The 18,257-nt window shown below is 40.7% G+C and overlaps 1 protein-coding gene across 1 annotated transcript in view; it reads left to right on the top strand.

The window, feature by feature from the left end:
• LOC140245365 (dynein axonemal heavy chain 7-like) overlaps positions 1-18,257 on the top strand; it is a 129,723-nt gene that overhangs the window by 24,256 nt on the left and 87,210 nt on the right. Inside the window, exons 19-36 of the mRNA XM_072324942.1 lie at positions 331-447; positions 3,008-3,142; positions 3,880-4,028; positions 5,122-5,308; positions 5,652-5,738; positions 6,093-6,230; positions 7,296-7,463; positions 8,152-8,615; positions 9,501-9,772; positions 10,818-10,945; positions 11,530-11,742; positions 12,565-12,663; positions 13,242-13,376; positions 14,046-14,159; positions 14,897-15,046; positions 16,032-16,214; positions 17,050-17,229; positions 17,856-17,987. Of these exons, the coding sequence (XP_072181043.1) occupies positions 331-447; positions 3,008-3,142; positions 3,880-4,028; positions 5,122-5,308; positions 5,652-5,738; positions 6,093-6,230; positions 7,296-7,463; positions 8,152-8,615; positions 9,501-9,772; positions 10,818-10,945; positions 11,530-11,742; positions 12,565-12,663; positions 13,242-13,376; positions 14,046-14,159; positions 14,897-15,046; positions 16,032-16,214; positions 17,050-17,229; positions 17,856-17,987 (3,051 nt within the window). The remainder of the gene's footprint in view (positions 1-330; positions 448-3,007; positions 3,143-3,879; positions 4,029-5,121; positions 5,309-5,651; positions 5,739-6,092; positions 6,231-7,295; positions 7,464-8,151; positions 8,616-9,500; positions 9,773-10,817; positions 10,946-11,529; positions 11,743-12,564; positions 12,664-13,241; positions 13,377-14,045; positions 14,160-14,896; positions 15,047-16,031; positions 16,215-17,049; positions 17,230-17,855; positions 17,988-18,257) is intronic.

Below are 18,257 nucleotides of genomic sequence, written 5' to 3'. Positions count from 1 at the left end.
ATGTGCAGTCGATCTGTCTTTGATCAATTCATAACTTTAGAAAGGATTGTCCAATTCAAGGCTCTGCATTATTGTGCGTCTGATATCTGGAATCTAAAGATAGGAACCTTGGGGCGACCAAAACGTGAGCTAAGTCATGCCACATCAGTACTCGATAGATATCACCCACATGTGTGTGTGTGTGTGTGTGGGGGGGGGATACAATGTATTCAGTGCGTGTTTACAGTCGGCATTTATCATGCATTATACACACCTACTGTGCGGGATATGCCCTTACAATGTGTTGCATGGCTTGACGTCATTCTTCTATTTTTTGGCACCTCCTCACAGGTGGATAACTTCAAGGAGTACATCCCTCTGGTAACCTCGGTCTGCAACCCCGGACTCCGGGACCGCCACTGGGAGCAGATGGCGGACATCGTGGGCTTCCCTCTCAAGCCAGACGAGGTAAGATGATTTACGTAACACACCCCCTCATGTCTACCATACCAAGCTGTATTGTTATGTGGGTTAAGGCACATAAATGCATGAAGTACCAGAAAACATAGAGCAAAGCAGAGCTAAAACCACCCAAAACATGAACTTCACAGAGAGGAAGCAAACATTTCCAAACTTTCCATATGCACTCACAAGACCTCCTATACATGTACCTTGGAATTATTTTCCCCCACATATAATGCTTGTACATTCAAAGTGAAAATATTAATTCATAATGATTGACATATACATTGTAACTGTTAATTTATTCATTTAATATGTAGGCCTGTCTAGACTGTAAGTTTGTTCCATTTACATATATTGATAATGCCTGGACCATCCTCTGTGGAATGTGCTCTGGTGTCAGCATGATCAAGTTTGTTTTTATATAGTACTGTTGATTCCAAATGGCTCCTGTGGATAGAGATGACTTTGCAGCCCCTCTTTTTTTTTTTGGGGGGGGGGGGAGGGGGGCCTTTAAGTGAGTGGCATAATCAGTTGGTAATTCTGATGTGTCATATGAAGCATTTGATACTCTTTTTGCTCGATTAGTGCTCTAGCTATTCTGTATATATGACATCTTGATTTATATTTCTCATTGTGTAAAGTGAGAAGAGAGAATTGTAGTTTTCTAGGTCTGTTGGAGTCTAATACAATCAAACACTATCCCCCTCACCCCCTCAGTACCAATAATACAATTTGTGAGATGTTGAAATGTAGAAGCTTAAAACATTATCAATGTCCATATGACAACCCAGTCTGCTGAAGAAAGGGTCCGTAAATTCAAGGTAAGTCTCATATCAGCACACTGCATGATCACTTGATGTAGACAGCGGTCACCTGATACTTGCACCCAGGATCATGTGACATCACCATGCTGTTAGTCACTCAAGCAGTTTTTGTCCAGGAAAATGTGCAAGTCCATGTGTGTGTTGAGAAGATGGCATATATATGTGCTTATTGTACGAGACATCAAAACAACAGTGTTGCATTTATGCACAGAATGGCAGCTACACACACATACAAACATGTACCTGCTCCCCCCCCCTTTTGCATCGATGATGGCGTTTACTACTACACATGTAGCAATACACACAGCTGATGTACATATTGTATATTGTAAAGGTCAAGTTGAAGGTCTTTTCGTATACATTTTCTTTTATGTATGTATGTATGTGTAGCACTTCTACAAAGATTTAAATGTTATCCCAGTATAGGACAAAAGCACTTGTAATTCACAAGCCTCAATGCATAAAACCACATGTTATCTTGGAAAGCAATCTGTAGTTTTGATACATGTACTGTTGCACACAGGGAAAAGAGATAATCACAAATTACTCAACATAATAATATGCTGTGTAATGTACGTATGCATTTATTATTTTTGTCAGTGAAATAAAGCACTGTTATTAATTCTGTTGGACTGATCTCTAGGATCTGCAAATGTAGATTACTTTATACTTGTCATCACTTATAGCACTACGGATAAAGCTCAAACAGGACCAACAGATGAATAGTGTACATTGTAAAGTGTACTGTTTGGTACCCTTTTGAGTTGTAGTCTTTGTTTATATGCAAATGTGCAGGGGTGTTTTGTACGTATAGTCTCCACTTCAATGTTTGTTGCTTTTTCAGTGCCTGCTAAGACTGTGCAATGGCTTGTCATTGGCCATAGTGCGACTTTATTTGTACTTTTAAACCAAAGTGTGTAGCCTGAAGACAACATGCACTATCCTGTTTGAACAAGAATGTAATATTGTTTATGACATTGAAAATTAATTTTGTTAAAGCCTTTAATATCCCACGCCTGTTAGACTCTGAACACTAGTGTTTAGCAGTTTGGTAAAAAGGGATAAAGAATACCAGGTCGGAAGAACACACTTACACCCAGGTACAAATCAAAATATTGTGAATAGAAGCACCTTGTGTTTTAGTAGTTGCACAACAGCTTACTGTTTTTGTGTGTAGAAATAAATGCATTCTGTGATTGAAGAATCAGTGAAAACATGATATCAACATTCCATTTCTTCTGAAGGGCATATGTCAGCTCTTTATAGGGTAGCTGTGACCAGGAAAATCTTGGAAGTTGGATAGCACTTGACGTGAAAAGACCAAGTACCCCTGGCCAGGATGGGTAGATTGTGGAATCTTCAGTTGATAATGATTAGTGTTAAAGGGTTCTAGGACAATTCCCCTCTGGACATTTTTTACCCCAGACCCTTCCCTGGCTGCAACCCTAATCCTAATCCTTGTCTTACATTTTAATAACCTAAATTCTGAATCTAAACCTAACCCTAATCCTAATCTTACTCTAACCCTATCACTAACCGGTGTTTATCGGGGGGGGGGGGGGGGGGGGGAGGGGACTGTCCTTGGGTTGTAACTGTCCGGAATGCTTGAAATGATACCTCTTTACATCTTCCTTCTGTTAGCTGAACATGTAACAATTTCCCCACATGTGCACATGAACAGCCCTTTTTTCAATGCATGATGTTCTTCTCACTCCGTGACCTAAATCTTTATTTACCAGGACACCACCCTGTCCAAGATGATTGACATGAACCTGGAGCCGTACCTCACTAAGTTTGAGGGCATCAGCGAGGCGGCCTCCAAGGAGTACTCCCTGGAGAAAGCAATGGAGAAGATGGTGGGCGAATGGGCCGAGGTAAGATTACTAACAACCAGACGGGGTCTGGAATTCATGGTTATTGAGACTAACAGTTCAGTCGATCATGTAGACCTTTGCTCTATGCAACCATTCGATTGTGTAATTAGGAAAAGGCCCTTTAGCCAGGTGGTAGGGAACTCAAGGTGAAAATATGGAAACTGCAGGCTCTTTGTGCTCGAATGTGAATGTATCTTGATGGTTGCTGCCACCTGTGAAGAGGATTTACACTATGTTGATTTCTTTTTTTATCTTTGCTACAGAAACCCATGAATCTCAGACACATACAACCTTCCACACTTGCCCAAAAGAGCAACTGAAAAGTAGTTGAACCTCCGGAAATGATACTCTGTAATTCCTTCCAAAATCTCAAGTTATCCTGTAGTTAGTATGATGTATAGCGATCTCTCGCTATTGACAAATTTTTCTTTGATATCAGGAATTGAATGTTTCTACATGTTCACCACATCAAGTGGTAATGAGTTAATTTCTAGCAGATGATTGCATTGTTTGATTTACAAAGCTTAGTACATTAGAAGTGTGCTGGAATGACGCTGCAGTATATTCAGCAAATTTTTGTCGAACATGACATATCACAGATTTTCTTGCTAACAGTTTGTTATCCAGCAGGTGCACAGGTTGGAACCTAATGAAATATATCTCACAATATATTCTCCTAGTGGTGATGTGCAATCTAACTCCACTGAATCATGTGATACATCCCCTCTACCCTGCAGATGGAGTTTGTGATGATTCCGTACCGCGAAACTGGTACCATGATCCTGTCTTCGATTGACGACATCCAGGTCTTGCTGGATGACCAGATTGTCAAGACCCAGACCATGAGAGGGTCACCATTCATCAAGCCATTTGAAACAGAGATCAAGTGAGTAATGAAAGCCTGATGAATAGTTCCAGAAGTGGCAAAGTTTCCATTATCCTTCATTCCTATTCAACCAATGAAAAGCATCTTGTAGGGTGGGATACTCCCGAAGATAAAGAATTTCTTTTACTACAAGTCTAATATTACAAGTCTATGTCAGGATGAATTTAGGGTAGATGCTCTTTAATGATGTTGTGTGTTTGTTTCAACTTTCTGTTTCTTCAAACAATGAGAAATGCGTGATAAGTTGGCAACAGTTTAGGACAAGTTGTGGCCATTTAACCTGTACATGATATTCATTTTTGAAACTACATTTATGCCTTTCTGGGTCTTTATCGAAAAAACAAAAAGATTGCTGAAAGCCTGGTAATGGACAGTATATTTTCTCTTGAGCTAGCATGTTAATTTGATACATGATATGAGATGCTCCTGGCTTTGCCGTGTTAATGATTCTGTGAGGGATGATAAGAGTCGTGTAGAGAGAATATAATAAAGCATAATCTGAAAAGTTTTCTGTGGAGCGAATTGAGATGTGGTTCTTATTCTTTCATCAATTTAAACACTGATATATTGCCTTTTTTGACTTTTTTTAGTATCTTGCACAAGACCATTGCGTATGAGAAATATTCAGATTTCATAGCTGTGTGCTATATTTCTTGTTCTTTCCCTCTACTTTCTCTCTTCTGTAATATGCTTTTCTGTGTCTACAATTGTATATCATTTATGTCTCATCTTTGTCTTATGTTTGATCTCTTCTCTTTCTTCTTTCATCATCTACATGTATCTTTCATTCTTTTCAATTTTTCCTGCTGTGTTTTGCTCCTCATTCTCATACTCCTCTCTCACACTTTTCCACCTTTCACATCCCTCCTCTCGTGGTTTTCCTTTTCTGTAATATCCCCTTCTACTGGTTCGTCTGCCCCCCCCCCTGTTCTATCTCTGTTCCATCCATTTTCTCTTCTTTCTCTCTCTCTCCATCCATCTCTCCCTCTGTCTCCATCTCTTCCTCCGCCCTACCCCTCCTCTTTACCTCCCTTTGTCCTTCATCCCTCCTTCTCTCCCTCTAATCTCTCCGTTCCTCCTTTCCTCCACCCAGGTCCTGGGAGGCCAAGCTGTTGCTGCTCCAGGAGATCCTGGACGAGTGGCTGAAGGTGCAGGCAACCTGGCTCTACCTGGAGCCCATCTTCAGCTCCCCAGACATCATGGCCCAGATGCCGGAGGAGGGGCGCAGGTTCTCCACCGTGGACAAGAATTGGCGTGACATCATGAAGGCCGCTGTAGTGGTACGTAGGGAAATGTGGTGTCTGTCCCGCTTTAGAGAAAATCAATCAATGGTTAACAAATGATATTCATCAAATGCCTGAACACATACATGTATACTGTTAACCAATCATTTGATTTGCATCTACCTCCATCATTTTATAATAGGAAACTGTCATCACTCAAACAGCATACAAAACACAGTGATAATGCAGGTCTTTGTTGTATTTTCACTTCGCCCCATGTTCCCATTTTCATGTTTGCATATCATTTTATGAATATTCATTAATTTAGTTCATTATTTATTTTCCTAGCAGAGCCATTAATTACTAGTGCCTCTTGTTATGGTTACTTCCTTCCCCCTAGGACAAGCATGTGCTTGCTGTGACTGAGATTGAGAAGATCCTTGAGAGGCTGAAGAAGTCCAATGAACTCTTGGAACTCATCCAGAAGGTATGAAACTTACTGTCTTCTTCCAACCCAGCAACATTTTCCTGTGACTTATTTTTTGTGCTCGGTTCAGTAAGAAGACTTTTGCATATTTTTAGTTCTGCGGAATCAAGACATCAACTGCTTAAACTTATGTCAAGCAAAAATATTTGTGTGCTTTTCTTTTCGTGCTATGTACAATGTAGCTTCTGGTTGCACGAAATGTGTGAAAATTTCCACTTATAAAGTAATATGTTGTAGATTGTCAAGGATCTTAATCAATGCACTAGAATTCCCTGCTGTGTGTATATTGTAGCTAAATGAATGAGGCAGAACCTCACTCGATATGTCTTCCTTCATCTCCCCTTGCTCTTCTAGGGTCTGAACGACTACCTGGAGAAGAAGCGTCTTTACTTCCCCCGCTTCTTCTTCCTCTCCAACGACGAGCTCCTCGAGATCCTCTCAGAGACCAAGGACCCCACCCGTGTGCAGCCCCATCTCAAGAAGTGTTTCGAGGTGAGTTAGACTGGGGATGCTTGGACTCAAAGGAAAAGGAAAAGGGTAGTGTGGAAGTAATGAGGTCTCCATGTTCTCCATAATATAGTGCACTTCCGATGTAATGAGTACTGTTATATCGAAATTCTCATTACAATGAAGTCAAAATTCAGGTCCAAATAGTACATCTATGTATCTTTACATACTTTACTGTTTGGTCATAACAAAATTTTGATATAATGAAAGAAAACTGCTGGTCCCGAGGAATTTCTTATAACGGAAGTCCTTTGCATCGTGATAGAAATGTAAGATGGTGCAACAAACCCTCCTCAATGCTCCTTTAAGTATGATTAACGTGACATTCCAAAGTCTATAAACTGGAAGTGTCGCTCATTCAGAGGATAAGCACATGTTCATTTAGAGAAATTTTGGAGTCCCTTTTCCTATGTGAGGTTCGTTACCTTAGGACATGAGGATATTGACATGATGTAGTAGATAGAAAACAGAAAAGTACAACACCTCATGCATGATTGAAGTGAGGCTGACTGGTCAGTTAAAGTCACAAATGGCCGAAATGATTAAATTGGATGATAGAAATTTTGTCAAAGCACAAGTGGATGAGTGGGCTGGGAATATTTGCTGTCTTGTAAGAAACCTCTTAAAACTAAAAAGAAATCGTGGTCCGTCATATCAAAAGACAAAACATCTGAAGTACATAATGATCACATGAGAAACGTACAAGCATACAACAATTTTGAAAGTACAAGTTTACCACCAAGAGATCAGTAAACAAAAGTCACTACGCATTTAAACTGCTTCTGAAATGGTCTTTTCTAATGCTCTTTTAAGTGAGAAAAATTGTGAGTGGAAAAACTTCTTTTTTAAATGTGAATTTCATCTTATTATATAATCATTAGGTAATCATATTCAACTGCACATTTTTTTTTTCTTTCAGAACGTCATATTTCATCATACATGTGAGACCATGCTGCTCAAATTTTTGAAAACTGGAAGCACTGTTAGTCAGTGCCGTCAAGCAAGTTCCACTAATACGTCACGTTTGTCCTTTTCCCTCTTCCCCTCCAGGGCATTGCTAAGCTGGAGTTCACCGACATCCTGGACATCACCCACATGAAGAGCAGTGAGGGCGAGGTCATCGAACTCATCAGCTCCATCTCTACCTCCAAGGCCAGGGGCCAGGTGGAGAAATGGCTCCTGGAGCTAGAAGGCTATATGATCTCCAGTATCAAGAAGGTCGGTAGTCTCCCTCCATGAGTACTGTAAAAGTGGATATTTTCGCTTGACTAATTTTTCGCGGCCGAGTAAGGAAAGCTTCACATGTTTTTATTTCTGGGGAATCAAGACATCAATTTCTGGAACATATGGCAAGGAAAAAATATTTAAGTGCTTTTATTTTCGTGCTAGCTTCTGGTTGCGCGAAATGCACGAAAATTTCAACGTCACCAAAATTTCCACTTTTACAGTAGTCAATACAGTAAAAGCAGACCTCCCAACCATTCTTGATTTGGAGGAAATTTTGACCATTCCTGGCTCTTGTTTCAATAGGAGTTTCCTATTTTTCTTGATGATTTTACTATACACTCCTATGGGAAATGCTCTTTCTTTCCTAACTTTTAAGCCAATTAATCCATATTTTTCAGTCAGAAAGGTTAAATCATTTCGTCGATGAAATGACATTTATTTCGCTGACGAAATGATCTTTCGTTAACGAAATGGTCAATTTGTCAACGAAATGACTGATTTCGTAACGAAATAGGCCATGCAACACTTGGCACCCCATATAAAACTACAGTCTTTGTCCATGGTTTAAACCATGGACAAAGATTGTACCACCTTAAATACGGGCCAATGTGTCTTGCATGCAGTTACCCTGAAATCATATGTTTCATGCATAAACAAAATGCCGTTGTACTTCTTCCAGGTCATCAAAGAGTCGCTGGATGCCTATTCCAAAGAACCTCGCACAGAGTGGGTGCTGGCCTGGCCCGGCCAGGCTGTACTCGCCGTCTCGCAGAAGAACTGGACCGACGAGATCCACAAGGCCATCGCCACCAGTCCGGACGCCCTGCAGGCCTACCTGGACCTCAACAACAAGCAGATCGACGACATCGTGGCGCTGGTTCGCGGCAAGCTGAACAAGCAGAACCGCACCACGCTGGGCGCCCTGGTCGTGCTGGACGTGCACGCCCGCGACGTGCTGGCACTGCTGGTCAAGAACGGGATCCAGAGCGAGAACGATTTCCAGTGGCTGTCCCAGCTGCGCTACTACTGGGTGGAGGACAACATGCTGACCCGCATGATCAACGCCATGCTGGCTTACGGATACGAGTATCTCGGCAACTCGGGACGTCTTGTCATCACCCCCCTCACTGACAGATGTTACAGGTGAGCAAACACCCCCAATGCTTGGCAAACTAAACAAACATAAGAGTATTAATTGACTTAGAGTTCCAAATGAAATAAAAATGTTTCTCCGGTAAAAGTTATTGATATTGCTAGTCACCATTTCCCTGCTAGCTTATGACCTTTTTGCGAGTAAGAATTGCTTGCTACTATTTGTTTTGGCTTTTGTCATTTTGTGTGGTTTCGTGTAATTCTTTTTGAGTTTAACTAGATTTATGCCATTTCTGTGTAACTTATAGAGAATCAGTCCCATTGTTAATCTCTTCTCCATGAATTCCCAGACTAGCCATAACATACATGTGTACACTGTAGCACCTCATTTTGTTATAGTTCATTCAAGTTCAGTTTTGACAAGTAAAACAGTATATGCAGACTGAATTTTATCTGCCACTTACCTATCAATATTTTGAACGAGCTCCTCACAAATTGCAAGTTCTCATGCTCAGCCCATGAAGATCATTTTCATGACTGTTGATCTTTTGTGGGCATTGAAAGTGTACACTGTACTTTCATCAAACAAAATATAGCCCCAAAGTTTGATTAAAACAAAAAGATATCAGACATCAGTAATATAGAGATACATATATTTGAATTACATTTTGCTGCACACCATACTAAAAGTGGCATGCCTAAAGTGTAATTCAAGTGTGCCATTCACTGCTTAGCTGTGTGAATTCTCACATGAAGACAATTAAAATTGTATGAAATTACTGAATTCTGATTTTATCTGCTGGGCGACCACAGAGAGCTTTTATCATTTTCTGGTTCCAATTCCTCTTGACACCATATTATGCTCTTACATTTTTTTTTACACCTCGTGATACTCCCTGAGTAATTGCATTGCATTGCTAACCTTTTGCTTGGTAGAACTCTCTTTGGGGCCCTTCATCTCCATCTTGGGGGTGCCCCCGAGGGGCCCGCCGGGACTGGGAAGACAGAGACCACCAAGGATCTGGCCAAGGCTGTGGCCAAGCAGTGCGTGGTCTTCAACTGCTCCGACGGCCTGGACTATATCGCCCTGGGCAAGTTCTTCAAGGGGCTGGCCTCCTGCGGGGCCTGGTCATGCTTCGACGAGTTCAACCGCATCGACCTCGAGGTGCTCTCCGTGGTCGCCCAGCAGATCCTCACCATCCAACGAGGTCAGTGATGTCAGATAATATGTAACCCTACATTTAAAAAAAAAATAACAAAAACACCAAGAAGTCACTGAAAATTTATTTTTAATTTATTTCACATAAAATCAAGTTGTGTGATGTTTTGTTGTTTTTGTGATGCATGGTCATACACAGTGGTGTGTTGGCCATAATGTTGTTATTATACAGCAACGCTGCACACTGGCACTGGTCTGACAGTCCCTGACCAGTAAAAATCACTGTCGGACCAGGAACTTTTTCAGAAATAGACCAGTAAAACATGGAAAAAACTGGGTACCTACTGGTCTGACAGACAGACGGGACCTGTAGAAAAAATGGGATAATGTGCAGCCCTGCTTACAGTGTACTGTATATTTTTAACATTATCATAGTGGTGGTGCCTTATTTCAAAGCAGGTTAGTTACTAGCAAAATGACACCTGTATTGAATATGAATATAAATTGTTGGGACTGTCTTTTTGTCCCTGTTTTGTCTTTTTGTTCAAGCAGGGGACTATGAAACGGGCTCCGTACGTGTGTGTGTCCGTGTGTCCGTCCGTCCGTCCGTCCGTGTGTCCGTGTGTGCGTCCGTGTGTGATCAAAATCTTCAATTTGCTACTTCTCTGTCATTTATGAGCCAATTTTGATTCTGTTTGCTTTATATGATAGCACTACATGGGAGCTTTGAAACTTCTACACAGAATTTCAGTCGTGACCTTTGACCTTGACCTTTGACCTATATTGTACATTTTGCTACAAAATGCTACTCCTTCGCCATTTCTAACCCGATTTCAATTCCGTTTGCTTTATATGATGGCACTAGGTGAGGGCTTCAAAACTTCTACACAGAATTTTGACCTTTGACTTCTTTGACCTTTGACCTTGATTTTTGACTTGTATTGTACATTTGCTACAAAATGCTACTTCCGGCGGGGACATATATTACGCACCGCGTAATTTCTACTTTTCCTTGTTGTAGCAGCATTACCACTGAAGCCCAGGTTTTTATCACTGCAGTTTAAAACGCATTATTTGATTGTGTTTATGTGTAGGTATCAATGCCGGAGCAGACACCCTGCTGTTTGAGGGGACTGAGATCAAGCTAGACCCAACCTGCTCTGTCTTCATCACCATGAACCCTGGTTACGCTGGCCGATCTGAGCTACCAGACAACTTGAAGGTATAATTTAGATTGATTGGACATGAATTGACCTCAGATACAAAAAAAAAAAAATGTAAAAAAAAATGCCTTTTTAAAATTTTGTCTATACCAATATCAGATTTTTCCGCTGAACTTTTAGCTAGTAACCCTGGCATGAGGTTACTTTTGGGGTTGATCAGTGCCACGTTATTCCCTGGAGGAAACTAGAAAAGCTGAGGGTACATTTTATATTCTTCAGATCAATGGGTCTCACTAAGTTCGCCATGGAGTCTGAAATTTGTGTGATGTCACAATATACTGTAAAAGTGGTAATTTTCGTGCTAGCAATTTTTTGCGCTTAGCCGGATTAGAAGATTATATTTTTCATTCCACAGCATCAAACATCAAATACTGGCTTATATTTATATTGCTTTTATTTATTTATATGTTTTTTGGCTAGTACATGTAATTGGTTGTGCAAAACATGCCAGAATTTCCACACCACAATAATTTCGACTTATACAGTAGCTGTTGTGAGCAATCTACGGGAAGGGTAAGTGTTCACACACCTTTGGTTTGTGGGCCTTGTTACTGATGGACTCCTCTCTGCCCTGAACCAACAGGCTCTCTTCCGTACCGTGGCCATGATGGTACCGGATTACGCCCTGATCTCTGAGATTGTACTCTACTCCTTCGGCTTCATCAAAGCCCGCCCTCTCTCGGTGAAGATTGTCGCCACCTACCGCCTGTGCTCTGAGCAGCTCTCGTCCCAGCATCACTACGACTACGGCATGCGTGCCGTCAAGTCTGTGCTTACTGCGGCCGGAAATCTCAAGGTAGGTAAACATTCTGGGATCCAGGGTACCTCACTGTATGGGACTGCTGTCCAAGTGACAGAAAGAGTTTCTGGAATCAAAAAGTCAAGCAGATGGCATTATCTCATCATATCATTTTTTTCTTTGTTTGTTCGTGTCATTTTCCATCTGAGAAGATGGCTGGATAGCCTGTGTTCAGCTGCACTAGCTGGTCTATCATTAGGTCCAATTTGATGTGAAGTGGACCACTTCACACCTCATATTGTCTTTATTAATTCAAGATTAGTCAAAATAAATTTGGCATTTTCCAGCAAAGATTTCATGACAGTAGAGCTGAATTTATAACAGTTCAGTATTTTGCTCTGCCAAGCAGTGATGTGAATGCAGTGAAATCTTTCATTATTTCTTTTTCTTGCAAAAAAGGCCCAAGAAAAGTAAGCTTCTTTTCTCTTCAGATGGTGTGTATGCCTGTAAGCTGAAGTTTGATATTGTCTCTTTGGTTGTGAAAAGAGACAGCTCTGATATCAATCACCTGCAGTGATGTTTCTAGGTTTCTTGGTTAAGCAATCACCACATCCCCTGCATATACTGTGCACTCCTTATATTTTGTGTACTTTGTGAATTAATGTAGGTGCTAGTGGCGAATTTAAAAAACACACGAAAATTTCAACTCTGACCCTAACGTGAATTCAATATGCATGTGTACATTTCTTTGTCCATGGTTGTAATTCACAACCAAAAATTTAGCCGCTTGTAAAACTATCACAAAGTCCGGATTTGCTAAATACCTGGCGTATACAGTATTTCAGGGATAACACTTTGAATTCCATCTTCACCCCTCAGCTGAAGTATCCCGAGGAAGATGAGGACATTCTGATGTTGCGCTCCATCAACGACGTCAACTTGCCCAAGTTTCTCTCCCACGATCTGCCCCTCTTTGCGGTGAGTTCTCTGTCGTAGCTGTTTTATCGAGTCAATCTTTATTGTCTGATGCTCACTTTTTTTGTCTCTTCTGTCAGAGAGAGAAAAAAAGAAAGAAAATAATGACCTACTGAATTTACATTCATCAGTACAAGTTGGAAAGAAAAGTCCCACCATTCCTATTTACACAAGAATCACAATTTTAGGAAAGAAGAACAGATTACAAACATAGAACCACCACAATCATCATATCATTTAATATGACTTTCTCCTTGTATTCTTTGTTGAAGTGCCAAGTGAATACTAATGATGATGATGATAAAAACTTATGTGATTAGATGTTCAGCTGTGACTCAGTAGTCCTCAAAAATCTGTACATGTAGGAATATACATAGTTGTAGAAATTTACAGTCGCCTTCAGTTGGATAAATCATATCGTTTTTGCAGTGTGTTGTTTACTTTCAGGTATTCAAATGCTCATTTTATTGTTTCTTCTTTTATTTCCCAAGTAAATATATATGATGGAGAACTGTAGAAAAGAAAAAAGAAATAAACAAGAAGCAAGACTTATGGAACAAGCTTTGTTATTCCTTGTGCAGGGTATCACGTCAGATCTTTTCCCGGGGACAGTCCTACCCAAACCAGACTATGCCATCCTCACCGAGGCCATCACAGAGAATGCGGAGAAACTCAACCTCCAGCTCACAGCTGTCTTCCTGGACAAGATTCTGCAGGTATGTGTGGATGGCTTGCAGAAACCAAGGAAGAAGATGTGACAAGTTTGAGTGCAAAATGAGTAACTCCATTCTAGTTAGTTTGAGGTATTTGCATTTAAAGTGGCAAAAACCCAAAGAATATAATAAGAAAATATTGGATATTTTTAATTGTAACTTCTGAGAATATCCCTTTTTATGGAAAAAGTGAGATATCTCTGGAAAGGTTTTATATTGCCCTATCTGATAATGGACTTTAAAAAAAAATGTTTGAAAATGGGGCGTAACCTGTTTTGCCATCAAACTTTTCATATACAAAATAGCATGATTGCAATTATCGCAACCTGGAAGTAGAAGCAGGTCAGAGTTTGTCTTAATCCAAAAACAAAGAAGAGATTAATGTGTTGTTTTAGATTTATGGGATCAATAAAACATCAGCATTTTCTAAAAGTTAAAGTACCATAATATATTGTTAGACTGATCAATGATTGTACTTGGGGTGAAGAGAAGAAGAAGCACCTTGCAAAATTGTGGCAGAAATGTGTTGATTTGTTTCGTCACAGTCTGCAGACCGTATTAAAACCAAATCTATTCTTAGCAGGCATTATCAAAATATTATAAGACATCATGGACTGCATTTTTTGTTATTGAATAACCAATGTAATTTGTGTTTTCTTGCTCTCCCACAAGATCTATGAGATGATGATCGTCCGTCACGGCTTTATGATAGTTGGAGAGCCCTTTGGAGGAAAGACATCCGCCTACCGTGTCCTCAGCATGGCTCTAGCAGACATTGCAGAGAAGGTAAAGGAGCTTTATTTTAAAGACTAATCCATTAACTCATTCATCAGCCATGAAATAGTATTCAAGTAGTAGTATCTTTCATAAATTGTAGCTTTTATTCATATGTAATTTTTTGTCCTTTCAGTATTTTCATTGCTTTATGATCCACAGTTATGAAAACTGCCATAAGAAGACACATACGTAACAACATGAAACATTATTAACAGATTTAAATTTTGTTGTAAGATAAAAACTGTATTAATGTACTTAACCACAGTGAAAATAGAAGATCAGAAAAAGTTTGTAGAAGTGAAGAGAGGGGATCACTCAAAACACTGACAGGGTCTGCTGCAAAGTCTTGTTGATACACCTTGTCTATGTCGAGGTGGTATTATTTTTGGCAGCTTCGTGAGTACACTAATTTTCAGGATTATGATAACACATCAAAAACACTGCCCCCCCCCCCCATAACAAAAATACCATGTATATTGTCTCTTAGATTTGATATTGCAAACTGTGCTTCTTTCAAAGAGATGGTACTTTGTTCTTATTTAATAGCTTTAGTTCTCTCAACACTTGGAACATTGTCTTACATGTCCTTTTTTGCACAACATCATGCTCACTACTATTTTGTGTACAATTTTGTTATATGCAGTAATGATTTCTGCGTGAAGATTTGTAGTCGTAATATATCTCCTGAATGAGAATCTCAGTGAACTAATTAATCCTGACTCTTGACACCATGTTCAATCTTTTAGGGCCTCATGGAAGAGAACCGGGTGCAGATCACAGTCATCAACCCAAAGGCTATCACCATGGGTCAGCTGTATGGTCAGTTTGACCCCGTCTCCCATGAGTGGTCAGATGGAATCCTAGCTATCAGCTACAGAGCTTTTGCAAGCTCCACGGTAAGTACAGGCAGATGCTCTTCTGTTCTAGAACAGTGCAAGGGTATACGTTTTTCACTTTTAAAATACATGTAGTATGCTATTACTTTATAAGCTTCCTCAGATTATGCCTGTGTGACTTCATTAATGGTACAGCTGTATATCAATCTGTAAGTTAAATCTGTTTCAGTACATACGTCAAATTCTCATAGCACATTCTCTTTGTAACCACAGATGTGTGCTTCACAAAGGACAATGATAATCTTCCCGCAAGACTTCATGATTTCGATTGCTGGGTGGAATTTAATGCCAATTGCAAATTTACTTTTGTACCCATCTTATAGGGAGTCATATTTTAGGTATCTACAGTGTAGGCATGTAACTAGATCTGTCATGATGAATAGTAATCTTCTCAGACAAGTAGAGTTTGTCACCACAAAGGGTGCATTTGAGCACTCTCCTAAAGCAAACCGAACCATCTTGTTCCAGTGCCAGAGGAGTGCTCGAATGCTCCTAAAGAGTACTGCACCAAACCGAACAGAGCCAAAAGTGGACCACCTCCTGATGTGTGCCAATAGTGGTCCAAAAGTACACCAGAGGTTGGCGTGTGAAGAATGCGAGTAATGCGCACATGCATCAAAATGCGAAGAGTTCATTCTCCTTACTTGGGACATAATCTGCAAGTAGTTAAAGCGTGTCATGTAATAATGAATGTGTGACCTCATATAAAAATAACTCTTGAGGTAGGCTTTCTCCGCAAAGCACTCAAACTCTCCAAATATTGCACAGTACGGTATGGTTCGCTTTGGTTTGCTTTTGAGCACTCGAACGCACCCAGTCATTAATACTCTCATAATAGTGATGTGCAGAAGGCCTGTCAACCCACTGAGGATGGGCTGATTTTGCTAAAACATGCATTTCCCGTAGACTCTTGCCCAAGTATACTCGGGACTCGTCCTCAACGGGTTAATACATTTCTTTCCATTGCCTCTTCATAACTCTCCAGACCCCTGACAGGAAGTGGCTCATCTTTGACGGCCCCATTGACGCCATCTGGATCGAGAACATGAACACTGTGCTGGACGACAACAAGAAGCTCTGTCTGATGAGCGGTGAGATCATCCAGCTGGCCCCGACGACCAACCTCATCTTTGAACCCAAAGATCTGGAGGTGGCCTCTCCCGCCACGGTGAGAAACGCTCTTGGATTTTCCCCAAAATACTGTAAAACAAGGAATGTTCGCGTGCATTTTCATGAGAGTGAAGATTTGTGAAAGTAAAATGCATGCGAAAGTTCTTGTCTACACTATATGCATTGAATGTTAGAGGCAACTCTCGAAAATTTCATGCCGCAGAAAGGCCGTCGGCTCCAATTTGCAAAAATTTTGTGCCGCGAAAATATAATGTTTTACAGTATACACCTGGATCAAAAATATTAAGTGTTGTGGTATTTATCTCGAGAAACTAATTCTGTGGAGAAATTTCTGTTTTATTGTGAACTCACATTTGATATACAAGACAGCTGCCTTGATATGTCTTTCTGAACCCAATAATAAGTATTCAAGCAGGTGGGTAGAGCCACTACACCCCCCACCCCCACCCCCACACATAAGTTTGTACCATATCAGGGCAATTACCCCCTGGCTAAATACTGGTTAGGGATAGGGTTAGAATAAAGATTAGAATTAGGGTTAGGTTTAGGGTTAGAGTTTGTGTTAGGGTTAGGATTAGGATTAGGGTAAGGGTCAGAGGAAGGGTCTGGGGAAATTGTCAAGGGGGGTACGTAATTGCCCTAGAATTATTTGTAAAAATACAAGTACAAGCTCTGCAGTAGGGTGGTAGGTCCTCAACTTGTACCAATATCTGTATGTGATAGGAAGATAATATCTTCTTTCATCCCGGTATTATGTTCTATTCATGGACCCTCACAAGCTGTAATCTGTGTGAAAACAGTGATAATGTACATGTACTAGACGTGGAGAAGTAGTTAAATACTGTGCTCCGTTTGTTTCGTTTTTGTCTCAGGTGTCTCGCTGTGGTATGATCTACATGGAGCCCCACATGCTTGGATGGCGCCCTCTCATGGTGTCCTGGATCAACACGCTCCCGGCCGGCTTCAACGACACGCACAAGAAGCTCATAACAGACATGTTTGACCGCATGCTGCCGGCCTCTCTCGAATTCGTCCGCAAGAGTGGTGTCAAGGTAAGTCATCTTTACAGGTGGCTTTTTGCAGAATACTGCATATATGCTACGTATGTCATAATATTTGATCTGAGTAAAATTCAATAAAGACCGTCACATATTGATCTCCTTAGCCTATGTTTTGTCCATGACTTTGTTTGTCTGTTTTTCAATGTGTCAGATTGTCTGTCCAAGTGCCTAGCTCCATTTTTGTATCACAGGTCTGGTTACCTACCGCTACATGCATTACCAAGAAACTGTCGGGAATCGGTGTGAATGTATATTGAACCCTGAAACCTTAACCTGTTGAGGACGGGCTGATTTTGCTATAGCACACATTTCCCATAGATACTTGCTGGAGTATTCTCGGGACTCATCTACAATGGGTTAAAGACCTGGTAGCGTGGAGAGACCATGCCGTGGGATAGCTGGCCTGTCTTGAATCAATTCAGAAATTCTACGCAGCAGAAATGCAGCAGCTGAAGACTCTTAAATGGGGTTGAATGTGATTGATGAGTCTGCGCTTCAATTCACATATCGTTTGCTGATGGGGAATTTTATTCCAGTAAGCCAGGGTCTTTAAATTTTATGTTCATGATGTGCTGGACTCTCTCAATCTACCCCCTCCCCATCCCTCTCCTTTACAGGAACTGTCACCCACCAATGACACCAATCTGGTCAAGTCCCTAATGAACCTCATGGAGTGCATGTTTGACGAGTTCCAGGATGAAGCCGCCATGGGCAAGATGGATGAGCGCACCATCGTCGGCTGGATTGAGGTACGCCATGGTAGAAGTATTCCCCCGAGAGGAAAATTATCCTGACAAAACAATATAGGTAGCAAGATAATCACAGCATGATACTCCAAAATCGTTCCAAAATGTCATGTAGCTTATTTTATTATTTTGATACATCAATGAGGGGAATTTGGAAATCAATTTATAACCACTGTTTGTGGCAAGCCAAATTTTGATGGGCGCTTGTGATGCAAGACGAGAGATAGATAAGAAGTGATGATCCATCCAATGTCAGTATGATAGAATTTGGGG

Source organism: Diadema setosum, chromosome 22, assembly GCF_964275005.1.
Source record: "Diadema setosum chromosome 22, eeDiaSeto1, whole genome shotgun sequence".
NCBI classification, from domain to species: Eukaryota; Metazoa; Echinodermata; class Echinoidea; order Diadematoida; family Diadematidae; genus Diadema; species Diadema setosum.
This window is presented reverse-complemented; position numbering and strand designations above follow the sequence as displayed.